The sequence below is a fragment of the Felis catus genome, chromosome B1 (assembly GCF_018350175.1).
Source record: "Felis catus isolate Fca126 chromosome B1, F.catus_Fca126_mat1.0, whole genome shotgun sequence".
Taxonomy (NCBI): Eukaryota; Metazoa; Chordata; class Mammalia; order Carnivora; family Felidae; genus Felis; species Felis catus.
In genome coordinates, this window is record NC_058371.1 from 131,977,771 (window position 1) to 131,991,069 (window position 13,299).

Below are 13,299 nucleotides of genomic sequence, written 5' to 3' on the forward strand. Positions count from 1 at the left end.
ATCTGAAGACCATGTGATTATGCACCCTGCCAAGCATCCAGTCACTCTTGGAAGAAAGGGGGAAAAAGAGCTCACATCTGAACTAATTTTCTCCATGCTACACATAACTCAGGAGCACATAATCCATTACTTTTGGAAGGACACAAAGCACCCAAGCTTGGATTAGCTAATCAGTGCGAAGGGCTGTTATTACTACAGATCCAAAGAGTCTGCCCACAACTGGGTAGACACCTCTGCCAGCACCTGTTCTGTTGCATGTCCTGGTTTCCAGAAGCCTGAACCCAAGCCGCCCTACCTGCATTTGAGCCAGTCTGGGTTAGCACCCCAAAGCAGAAAGTCATAGAGACCAACATTTTCCACACTCTCCACAGGGCTCTGCTCTATGAAGTTAACTAATCCTTCTTCACCAAAAGGGTTTGAAAGGCATGGTGGTAGCTTCTATGTCACTTCCAACTGGAAAACTCCATTGATATGCACAAGAGAATTTATTTTCACCTTTTCTAAAACACGGAACGTATTCTCTTCCTCTTCTGCCTTACTACAAGCTGCTCCTCTACTCTTTGAGATCCTGATCCCCAAGATATGGCTATAGGCAGAGCCCACAATGGCTCCTAGCAATGCTCCACAAAGGAATCTCTTAAAAATGGACAGTCACAAACCAGAAGATTCCTAACTCAAGCAACCTTACCTACTAACAAAGCTAAGGTTATCAAAGGCAACGTGGCCATCATGTTCTTCGATATTTTAGAGACTTAACAACTGGTTTAAAATCTGCTTGGTTCCATTTTTAGGAGGCAAACAAAACTGGAGACAGGCAACACTTACATTTCTTTTTAAGAAGAAATGATAAAATTACTTTTTCTCCTATGCTTGACCCTAACATAAGATATTCTGTTCATTGAGTTTCACCTCAAATCTCTTTTGGTATTCTGTTGTATGCCCTCTCTTCATTCCACCTTTATTTCTATCATCTGGTTAATTATGATTTGACTATTATATTTTATTATATTCAGTTTTATTGAGATATGATTGAACATATAACACTTTACAAGTTTGGGTATACAACATGTTGATTTGATATATATTGTAAAATACCACCAAAGCATTAACTAATGACTCCATCATGTTACATAATTACTTCTTTTGCATAGTTTGAACATTTAAGATCTACTCTCTCAGTAACTTTTCGGTATACAACACAGTATTATTAACTAAAATTACCATGCTGTTTATTTGATCCCCAGAATCTATTCATCTTGTAACTGGAAGTTTGTACCCTTTGACCAACATCTCCCCATTTCCTCCCCCACAGTCCATGGTAACCACCATTCTACTCTCTGTTTCTATGAGTTTGGCTTTTTAGATTAAACATATAACTGATACCATATAGCATTTGTCTTCATCTGACTTATTTCACTTAGCATAATGCTATCAAGGTCCTTGCATGTTCTTGAAATAGCAGGATTTCCTTCTTTTTCATAGCTGAATAATCCATTGTATATATGTATATACACATCTTTATCTATCCACTGACAGACACGTTGTTTCCATATCTTGGCTATTATGAATAATGCTGGAATGAACATGGGAGTGCAGATATCTCTTCAAGATCCTGTTTTAATTTCCTTTGGATATATACCTTGAAATGAGATTGCCTCTGCCCATTTTGTAATCAGATTGTTTGGTATTTTTGTTATTAAGTTGTACGATTTCCTTTCTTTGGATATTAACCCCTTCACAGACATATGATTTGCAAATATTTTCTCCCATTCTGTAAGTTGCCTTTTTATTTTGTTGATGGTTTCCTTTGCTGTGCAGAAGCTTTTTAGTTTGATGTAATCACATGTACTAATTTTTGTTTTTGCTGCTAGATTTTTGATGTTATATCCAAAAAATAATTGCCAATGTCAAGGAACTTCTTTCCTATTTTTTTTTTCTAGAGGTCTTACAGTTTCAAGTCTTATGTTTAAGTGTTTAAGTCATATAGAGTTAAATTTGTATGAGTAGTGTGAGATAGGGGTCCAATTTCATTTTTCTGCATGTGGTTATCCAGTTTTCCCAACAACGCTTATTAAAGACACTAGAGTATTCTTGGCTTATTGTAAAATAGTAGCAGACTGTATATGCAAAGGTTTACTTCTGGTCTCTTGACTAGGTTCCATTGGTCTATGTGTCTGTCTTTTATGCCAGTACCATACTATGTTAATTACTGTAGCTTTTTAGTATAGTCTAAAACTGGAAGTGTGATGCATCCCAATTTACTCTTCTTTATCAAGATTGCTTTGGCTATTTTGGGTCTTTTGTGGTTCAGTACAAACTTCAGGATTTTTTTTTCTATTTCTGGGAAAAATGCCATTGGAAATTTGAAAGGGATTGCATTGAATCTATAGATGGCTTTGGCTAGAATGGACATTTTAACAGTATTAACTCCTGATCCATTAACATGGAATATCTTTCCATTTCTTTAGGTTTCCTTCAATTATTTTATCACAGTTTCATAGTTTTCTTTTACCTCCTTGTTTAAATGTATTCCTAAATACTGTTTTTGATGTCATTATGAATAAGATTGTTTTATGTCTTTTTCAGGTATTTCATTGTTAGTGTATAGAAGCAAATGATTTATGTTTGTCGATTTTACATCCTATAACTTATTAATGCTAACTTTTTGTTGATGGGATCGTCAGAATTTTCTACATGTAAGATCGTATCATTTGCAAGCAAAGACAATCTTACTTCCTTTCGATTTAGATGCCTTTTATTCCTTTTTCCTGCCTGATTGCTCTGGCCATTGCTATATTGATTGAGTAGGATAGGTGAGAATGAACATGCTTGACCTGTTCCTGATCTCAGAAGAAAAGCTTTCAATCTCTAAACCTTTCAACATTGAGTATAATGTTAACTGTAGGCTTATCATATATGGATTTTATTATGTTGAGGTATGTTGCTTCTATTCCCAATTTGTTGACAGCTCTTATGAATTATGTTGTATTTTGTCACATCCTTTTTCTGTATCTGTTGAGATGATATTATTTTTATCTTTCATTCTGTTTAATGTTATCACATTTATTGGTGTGCATACATTGAACCATCCTTGCGTTCCAGGTATACATCCTGCTTGATCATGGTGTACAATGATTTAATGTGCTATTAAATTCGGTTTGCTAATATTTTCTTGAGAACTTTTGCCATAGATATTGGTCTGTAGTTTACTTTCCTTGTAGTGTCCTTATGCTTTGGGCATAGGGCAATGCTGGCCTCAAAAATGAGGTTGGTAGTGTTCCCACCTCTTCCATTTTTTGGAAGAATTTGAGAAGTATTCACATTAATTTTTCTTTAAATGTTTGGTAGAATTCACCAGTGAAACCATCTGGGCTTTTCTTATTGGGAAGTTTTTGATTACTGAGTCAATCTCCTTCCTTGTTTTTGGTCTGGTTTTGTTTTTAAGTTATTTATTTATTGTGAGAGAGAAACAACACAAGTGGGGGAGGGGCAGAGAGAGGAAGAGAGAATCCCAAGCAGGCACTGCATTGTTAATGCAGAGCACTATGCGGGGCTTGAACTCAAGAAACCATGAGATCATGACCTGAGCCAAAACCAAGAGTGGGACACTTAACAGATTGAGCCACTCAGGCACCCCAGTTATTGGTCTGTTTTGAAATAGACATAAGTTGTATGTTTCTAAGAATTTATCAGTTTCTCCCAGGTTGTCTAATTTGTTGATGTATAATTGTTCATAAAAGTCTCTTATGATCCTTTATATTTCTGTAGTAGGAGTCGTAATATCTCCTCTGTCATTTACATAGTTATTTGAGTCCTCTCTCTTTTCTCTTAGTCTAGCTAGAAATTTGTTAGTTTTATCTTTCAAATAAAGATTGAAAAATCTTTATTTGATCTTTCCAGCTCTTAACTTCACTGATCTTTTCTATAGTTTTCCTGGTCTCTATTGCATTTATTTCTGCTCTGATTTTTGTTATTTCCTTCCTTCTGCTAACTTTGGGCTTAGTTTGTTCTTTTTCTAGTCTCTTAAGGTATAAAGTTAGATTGTTTGAGATTCTTCCTTTTTCTCAATGTAGACATTTATTGCTATAAACTTAAAACTACTTTTGCTGCATTCCACAGGTTTTGGTTTGTTGTTCCCATTGTTTGATTCAAGAGGTTTTTATTTCCTTTTTTTTTTTAAGTTTATTTCTTTATTTTGAGAGAGAGTGAGCATGAGTGGGGAAGTGACAGATAGACAGAGAATCCCAAGCAGACTACATGGTGTCAGTGTGGAGCCCAACTCAGGGATCAGTCTCACAAACCATGAGATCATGACCTGATCCAAAATCAAGATTTGGTCACTTAACCAACTGAGCCATCCAGGAGCCCCTATTTCCTTTTTGATTTCTTCTTTAACCTATTCCTTGTCCAGCATTATGTATAATTTCCATATATCTTTTGATTTTCCAGCTTCTGCCTATTGCTGGTTTCTTTTTTCAAAGCATTGTGGTTGGAAGATACTTGGTTTGATTTCTCTCTTTTTAAATATTTTAAGACATCCTTTGTGATCTATCATCATATGATCTATCTTGGAGACTATTCCATATGCACTTGAGAAGAATGTGTATTCTGTTGGATGGAACGTTCTGTATATATTGACCCATTTGGTCTAACGTATAGTAAAGTCCAATTTTCCTTGTTGATTTTCTGTCTGGATGATCTATCCGTGTTAAAAGTGGGATATTGGGGTGCCTGGATGGCTCAGTCAGTTGGGCATCCGACTTCAGCTCAGGTCATGATCTCACAGCTTGTGAGTTCAAGCCCTGCATCGGGCTCTGTGCTGACAGCTCAGAGCCTGGAGCCTGCTTAGGATTCTGTATCTCCCTCTCCTGTGTCCCTCCCTTGCTTGCACTCTGTCTCTGTGTCTCTCTCTCTCTCTCAAAAATAAATAAAGATTAAAAGTAAATTAATTATTTTTAAAAAGTGGGTTATTGAAGTCCCCTACCATTATTATACTGTTGTCTATTTCTCCTTTCATATCTGTTAGTATCTTCTTAATGTAATTAGGCACTCCAATGTTAGGTGCATATATAACTATGATTGTTAGATTTTTTTTTTTGGTGAATTGACCTCGTCAGTATATAATGACTTTCTTTAATTCTTGTTAACATTTTTTGGCTTAAAACCTATTTTGCAGAAGTATAGCTACTCCTGCTCTTTAAGTTTTCACTTATGTTAATATCTTTTTCCATCCCTTCACTTTGAGTCTGTGTGTGTCCTTAAAGCTGAAATGAGTCTCTTGTAAGCAACATATAGTTAGTTGGGTCTTATTCTTGTTTGTATACTTGCTTGCTTGTTTTTTCATCCACCTAACTACTGTATATCTTTTGAGAATTCAGTACATTTACATTTAGAGTAATTATTGATAGGTAAGAACTTACTAATGCCATCTTACTATTTTCTGGCTGTTTTGAAATTCTTTCTTTCTTCTCTCTTCCTACCTTGCTTTGTAAATTGATGATTTTTTTCAACATAGTATGCTTTGATTTCCTTTATCTTTTTGTGAATCTACTGTAGGTTTTTACTCTACTGTTACTGTGAGAAATTTTCAAATTTATGTTAGAATAAATTCTTAGAAATTATCTGGTCCAATCTCTTCATTTTGTGGATGAAGATCCCAAGCACCAGACATTTAAAATAACTTGGCTATTTCCATTCAAAATTAAATGAGACAGGGGATGCCTAGGTGGCTCAGTTAAGCATTTGACTCGTGATTTCAAGTCAGCTCATGATCGCACAGTTTGTGAGATCAAGCCCTGCATCTGGCTCTGCGCTAACAGTACAGAACCTGCTTTGGATTCTCTCTCTCTCACCCTCTCTGCCCCTCCCCCTGCTCACAGACTGTCTCTCTCAAAACAAATAAACATTAAAAAAAATTAAATGAGGCATTTTTTTGTCCCTCAAACTTAATAGCAAACTTATGCATGTTATTAGATATTTACTAAATAGAACTTATTATTGGAAAGCTACTGTTCCCTACCACCTTTAAAAATTTTTTATTTTATTTATTTTAATATATTTTCAAGTTAGCTAACATACAGTGTATATAGTGTGCTCTTGGTTTCAGGGGTAGCCACCTTTTTTTTTTCTTTTTATTTATTTTAAGAGAGAGAGTGTGAGCAGCAGAGTGGCAGAGAGAGAGGGAGAGAGACAGAATCCCAAGCAGATCATGACCTTAGCCCAGATCAAGAGTTGGATACTTAACTGACTGAGCCATACATGTGCCTCACACCTTTATTATTATTATTATTATTATTATTATTATTAAAGTTTGTTTATTTGTTTATTTTGAGAGAGAGAGAACACAAGCGGGGGTGGGGGGGCAGAGAGAGAGGGGGAGAGAGGATCCCAAGCAGGCTCTGTGCTGCCAACAGAGAGCTCCACGTGGGGCTCAAACCCACAAACTATGAGATTATGACCTGAGCTGAAATCAAGAACTGGACACTTAACCGACTGAGCCATCCAGGTGCCCCTCCCTGCCACCTTTAAACCATCTATTAAGTCTGGTAAAACAATACATTGTTTTAAAAAATTTATTGAAAGGGGTGCCTGGGTGGCCAATCTATAGGTCTTCTTGGGGAAAATGTCTACTCTGTTCAGGCCCTCTGCCCATTTTTCAATTGGATCAATTTCATTTTTGGTGTTGAGTTATATAAGCTCTTTATATATTTTGGATATTAACTCCTTATCAGATTATCATTTGCAAATATCTTCTCCCATTCAGTAAGTTGCCCTTTGTTTCTTCATGGTTCCTTCATTGTGTAATAGCTTTTTTAGTTTGGTATAGTCCTGATAGTTTATTTTTGCTTCTCTCTCCCTTGCCTGGGGGACATTCTAGAAAAATGTTGCTAAGGCTGACGTCCAACAGATTACTGCCTGTGTATTCTTTTAGGAGTTTTCTGACTTTGTGTCTCATGTTTAGGTCTTCAATCTATTTTATTTTTGTATAGGGTGTAGGTGGTCCAGTTTCATTCTTTTGCATGGAACTGTCCAATTTTCCCAACACCATTTATTAAAGCGACAGTTTTCCCCCCCATTGTATAGTCTTGCTTCCTTTGTTGTAGATTGTCCATATAACCATTGGTTGTTTTTGTTTGTTTATTTTTGAGACACAGAAAGAGAGAGAGAGAATCCCAAAGAAGGCTGTGTGTTGTCAGTCCAGAGCCAGACGTGGGGCTCAAACTCAAACAGTAACATCATGACCTGAGCTGAAATCAAGAGTCAGACGCTTAACCAACTGAGCCACCTAGGTGCCCCTGTTTTATTTTTTTAATGTCACAACCAACTTGAAAATAGCCCAGTGAATGCTAAATCAGGAAAACAGCAACTTAAAAATGGTAGGAGAGCTTTGGTATTTTACTTGCCCTGCTCAGGGATGGTCCTAAAGATGACAGCCTAGATTTCTAGTGTAGGACCATGATCTGTGGCTTCAGAGGGAACAGAGCTGATCTTGTTCTCAAAAAATTGTGTTTAATTTTTGAGTATAGTTGACACACACTGTTAGTTTCAGGTTTATAACAGTGATTTAATTTCTCTATACATTATGTTATATAAGCATGGGTTTATTTCTGGGCTCTTTATTCTCTTCTATTGATTAATGTGTCTATTTTTGTGATAGTGCCATACTGTTTTGATTATAATAGCTTTTTAATGTATCTTAAAGTCTAGGATTGTTATACCTTCAGGCTCATTCTTTCTCAAGATTGCTTTGGCTGTTTGGGGTCTTTTGTGGTTTCATATCAATTTGATCTAACAATTAATTTGTTCAATTAATTTGTTAATATTTTGATAGGGATTGCATAGAATCTGTAGATTGCTTTGGGGTAATACAGACATTTTAACAATTATTCCAATCTATGAGCATGGTATATATTTCCATTTGTTTTGTCATCTTCAATTTCAATGTTTTATAGTTTTCATCTCCTGAGTTAAATTTATTCCTAGGTATTTTATTCTTTTTGGTACAATTGTGAATGGGATTGTTTTCTTAATTTCTCCTTCTGATACTTGGTCACTAAGTATATAGAAACAGCAACATATTTCTGTATATTAATTTGGTATCATACAAGTTTACTGATTCATTTATTCTAATAGTTTTTTGTCAGAGTATTTAGGGTTTTCTATAGTTAGTATCATGTCATCTGCATATACTAATAGTTTTACATCTTCCTTACCAATGTGGATGCTGTTTATTTCTTCTTCTTGTCTAGTTGCTATGGCTAGGACTTCCAGTACTATGTTGAATAAATGTGGTGAGAGTGGACATCCTTCTCTTGTTCCTGGTCTTAGAGGAAAAGCTTCCAGTTTTTCACCATTGAGTATGATGTTAACTGTGGATTGGTCATATATGGCTTTATTATATTAAGGTATGTTCCCTGAAACACACTTTGTAGAGAGTTTTAACCATAAACAAATATTGAATTTTGTCAAATACTTTTTCTGCATCTGTTGAGATATAATTTTTATTATCCTTCATCTGTTAATGTATCATGTTGATTGATTTGCAGATATCTAACCATCCTTGTATCCTTGGATTAAATCCCATTTGTTTGTGATAATTGATCCACTGATTTATTTAAACATATCCTTCCCATGCCCCCCCCCCCCAATTTTTTTGTGAGAGAGCACACACATGAGCGTGACAGGGGCAGAGAGAGAGGGAGAGAGGGAATCTCAAGATGCAGGTTAGAATTCACAAACTGCAAGATCATGACATGGGCCAAAGTCTGACGCTTAACTGACTAAGCCATCCAGGTCTCCTGGTGAATGATCCTTTTATGTATTATTGAATGTTGTTTGCTAAAATTTTGATTTTTGCATCTATGTCCATCAATTAGTTTTTGGTTTGCTTTATAGTGTCTTTAGTTTTGGTATCAGGGTAATGCTGACCTCTTAGAATGAGTTTTGAAGCTTTCTTTCCTCTTCTGGTTTTTGGAATAGTTTGAGAAGAACAGTTGTTAGCTCTTCTCTAAATGTTTGCTAGAATTCACCTATGAAGCCATCTGGTCCTGGACTTTCTGTTGTTTTTTGATTACTGATTCAATTTCATTACTAGTTGATCCATTCAGATTTTCTATTTCTTTCTGATTCAGTTTTGCAAGATTGTATCTTTCTATGAATTCATTCATTTCTTCTTAGTTGTCTACTACTTTTTCATAGTAGTCTCTTATAATCCTTTGTTTTTCTGTGGTGTCAGTTGTAATTTCTCTTTCATTTCTGATTTTATTCAAGTCCTATTTTTCTTGATGAGTCTGGCTAACAGTTTATCAGTTTTGTCTTTCCAAAGAACTAGCTCTTGGTTTTGCTGATCTTTTATATATATGTATATATATAAATGAAATAGAGGTGAAAAATAGAGGCCAAATATATAAATGAAATAGAGGCTACACACACACACACACACACACACACACACACTTCTGCTTTGATTTTTATTATTTCCTTCTTCCTAATATCTTTGTGCTTTGTTATTTTTCTAGTTTTTTTTGAGTGTAAGGCTGGATTGGTTGAGCTTTTCCTTGTTTTTTTGAGGTTTAAGATAGACCTGTATCATTATAAACTTCCCTCTTAGAACTGCTTTCACCATGTCCCAAAGTATTTGGACTGTTGTGTTTTCATTTGTTTCCATGTGCTTTTTTTTAAATTTCCTCTTTGATTTCTCTGTTGACCCTTTGGTTGTTTAGTAGCATATTGTTTCACTTCCATGTGTTTGTGGTTTTTTCTAGTTTTTTTTTTTCTTGTAACTGATTTCTAGTTTTATGCTGTTGTGATCAGAAAAGATGTTTAATAGGATTTCAGTATTATTACATTTATTGAGTTTTTTTTGTAGCCTAACATGATTTATCTTGGAGAATGTTTCATGTGCACTTGAATGTGCATTCTGCTGCTTTGGGGTGGAATGTTTGATATTTACCTGTTAAGTCCATCTAGTCTAATGGGTCATTCAAAGCCACTTTATTGATTTTCTGTCTGGATGATCTAGCTATTGTAAATCAGGTGTTAAAGTCCCCTAATATCATTGTATTACTGTCAATTTTCCCTTTATGTCTATTAATATTTGCCTTATGTATTTAGGGGCTCCAGTGTTGGGTGCATAATCATAACTAGTATATACTCTCTTGTTGGATTGATCCCTTTATGTAATATCCTCCTTTTTCTCTTGTTAATCTTTGTTTTAAAGTCTATCTTGTCTCAGGGGCGCCTGGGTGGCTCAGTTGGTTAAGCGTCCAACTTCAGGTCAGGTCATGATCTCACGGTCCATGAGTTCAAGCCCTGCATCGGGCTCTGTGCTGACAGCTCAGAGCCTGGAGCCTGTTTTAGATTCTGTGTCTCCTTCTCTCTTTGACCCTCCCCCATTCATGCTCTGTCTCTCTCTGTCTCAAAAATAAATAAACATTAAAAAAAAATTTTATAAAAAAAATTAAAAAATAAAAAAAATAAAGACTATCTTGTCGGATATAAATATTGCTTATTCCAGCTTTTCTTCACTTCCATTTGCATGGAGTATCTTTTTCCATCCCTTTACTTTTAGTCTGTGTCATTAAGTCTGAAGCAAGTCTTTTGTAGGTGTGTAAGCAGAATATAGGTGGGTCTTTTTTGTTTTGTTTTTTTAATCCACTCAGTTACCCTATGTTTTTTTATTGGAACATTTAGCCCATTTAATTATTGATAAGTATGTACTTATTGCCAATTTGTTAATTGTTTTCTCATTATTTTTGTAGTTCTTCTATGTTCCCCCCTTCTTCTCTTGCTCTCTTCCCTTGTGATTGATGACTTTCTTTAGTATTACACTTGGATTCTTTTCTCATTACTTTTTTGTGTATCTATCAGAGTTTGTTGGTTTGTGGTTACCATAATGTTCATATACAGGAAAACCTTGGTTTGTGAGCATAATTCGTTCCAGAAACATGCTTATAATCCAAAGCACTTGTATATCAAAGTGAATTTCCCCATAAGAAATGGCAACTCAGATGATTCCTTCCATAACCCAAAAATATTCATATAAAAATGATTACAATACTGTAATATAAAATAAGGAAGAAATTAAAAAATATAAAGAAAAATAAGTTAACCTGCACTTACTTTTGAAAACCTTGATGGCTGGTATGAGAGAGACAAGAGAGGGGAGGGTTATTATTGCAGGATGACTTTAGCTAACACTAATGGAATCTTTTTCTGCATGGGGGCCATTGTATATGCTCACACGGATGTTGACAGCAGTAAAGTATTAATAAACTCTTGTCATATACTGTATTTAATGTAACTGGTAATAAGGCAGCTGAGGAAAGGGTCTATATCTGAAGGCAGGCTGCCCTACAATGAAGCAAAGCATTCCTTGTATGGAAAAGCAAAAAACTGTCCATACGTGCTTTGAAGTGACAAAAAATACACTAGTTCCAGTTGTGGGCACCTTCCAAAGTTCTGAAAAATCACAGATTTCTGCCAAACACTGCGGCCTGAGACCAAGCATCCAAGCATGGGAGACAATTACCCACAATCCCACAGCAAGAGAGAGAGAGAACCACTGGCTCGGTTGTGATCATGTGACACTCAGTGTCACGTACTACTACTGCAAGACATCGTTCGTTTTTCAAGTTAAAATTTATTACAAATGTTTGCTCGTCTTGCAGAACACTCACAGAAGTTACAACCCAAGGTTTTACTATCTATATTGGGCACTTAAGCAAATTCTCACAAGAACTAGATTTTTACTTTCTACCTCCACATTTTATGTATGTCATATTTTATATCCTTTGTTTTGTGAATCTCTTAACTAATTTCTCAGGTATCATGGATTTTACTATTTTTGTTTTTTAACCTTCTCACTAGTTTTATAAGTGCTGTATGTTTGCTTTTACTCATACATTGTTTTTTGTTTTTTTTTTTTTTCCCTTCACAGTTTTCTTCTAATTATGGCCTTTCCTTTTCTGCTTAAAGAATCCCTTGGGGGCGCCTGGGTGGCTCAGTCGTTAAGCATCTGACTTCCGCTCAGGTTATGATCTCATGACCAAGTCCCATGTCTGGTGAGCTCAAACCCCACATCAGGTGAGCATGAGCCCCACTTCAGGTGAGCTCAAGCCCTTCTTCGGGTAACACACAAGCCCCGGGTGAGCTCCACTTCTCTGTCACTTGTGGGATTCTCTTTGCTCCTCGCTCACTTGCACTTCTATCTCAATAAATAAATACATTAAATTAAAAAAAAAATCTTTTGAACATTTCTAGTAAGACTGGTTAGTGGTAATGAACTCCTTTATCTTATGTATGTGTGGGAAACTTGTGATTATGAATGATCACCTTGTCAGGTAGAGTATTCTTGGTTGTAGGTTTTTTCCTTTCAGCACTTTGAATAGATCATACCACTCTCTTGTTTGCTGTTTCCGCTGAAAATCAGCTGATAGCCTTATGGAGTTTCCTTTGTATGTAATTAGTTGTTTCTCTCTTGCTGCTTTTAAGATTTTGTCTTTATCTTTAATCTTTGACATTTTAATTATTATATGTCGTGGTGTGGATCTCCTTGGGTTCATTTTGTTTGGGGTTCTCTGTGTTTCCTGGACCTACATATCTATTTCCTTCCCAAGATTAGAGAAGTTTTCAGCTATTATTTAAGTTTTCTCCTTTTTCTCTCTCTTCTCCTGGGACTTCCTACAATATGCATGTTACTACACACTCTGATAGAGATCCCTTAACCTAGCCTCATTTCCTTTTCTGTTTTCTTTTCTTTCCATTACCCTTTCAGATTGCTGATCCATTCTTTATGTCCTCTAATCTGTTGATTCCCTCCGGAGTATTTTTCACACAATTATTCTTCAACTGTGATTGGTTCTCTTGTATAATTTTCATCTCTTTGTTGAAGGTCTCACAATTCACGTACACTTTTCTGAAGTCCGATAAGCATCTTTATGACCATTAGTTTGAACACCATATCAGGTTACTTATCTCTATTTTATTTAGTTCTTTTTCTGAAGGTTTGTCTTGTTCTTTCATTTAGAGCATATCCCTCTGTTTCCTCATTTTGTTTGACTTTCTGTGTTTCTGTGAATCAGGCAGAACAGCAACTTCTCTAAGACCTGAAGGAATGGCTTTGTGTATGGTCATCCCATGTAGATTACACATGCCTTTTGACTTTGGTTAGCCAGCTAGAGCAGTAGCAGGTGCAGACTAGAGTCCCTGGGCCACTCAGCACTGGGGCAGTCCTGATGGGATGGCGAGAACTGGAGTGGGCACAGGTTGAGGGGTCCCAGGGTACTCCGCACAGAGTAT

The 13,299-nt window shown here is 35.9% G+C and overlaps 1 protein-coding gene across 1 annotated transcript in view; it reads left to right on the plus strand.

Moving 5' to 3' along the window:
- FAM13A (family with sequence similarity 13 member A) overlaps nucleotides 1–8,594 on the plus strand; it is a 347,254-nt gene extending 338,660 nt beyond the window's left edge. Inside the window, exon 25 of the mRNA XM_045056104.1 lies at nucleotides 8,250–8,594. Coding sequence (XP_044912039.1) covers nucleotides 8,250–8,262 — 13 coding nt within the window. The 3' untranslated portion in view covers nucleotides 8,263–8,594. The remainder of the gene's footprint in view (nucleotides 1–8,249) is intronic.
- Nucleotides 8,595–13,299: the final 4,705 nt, after the last annotated feature.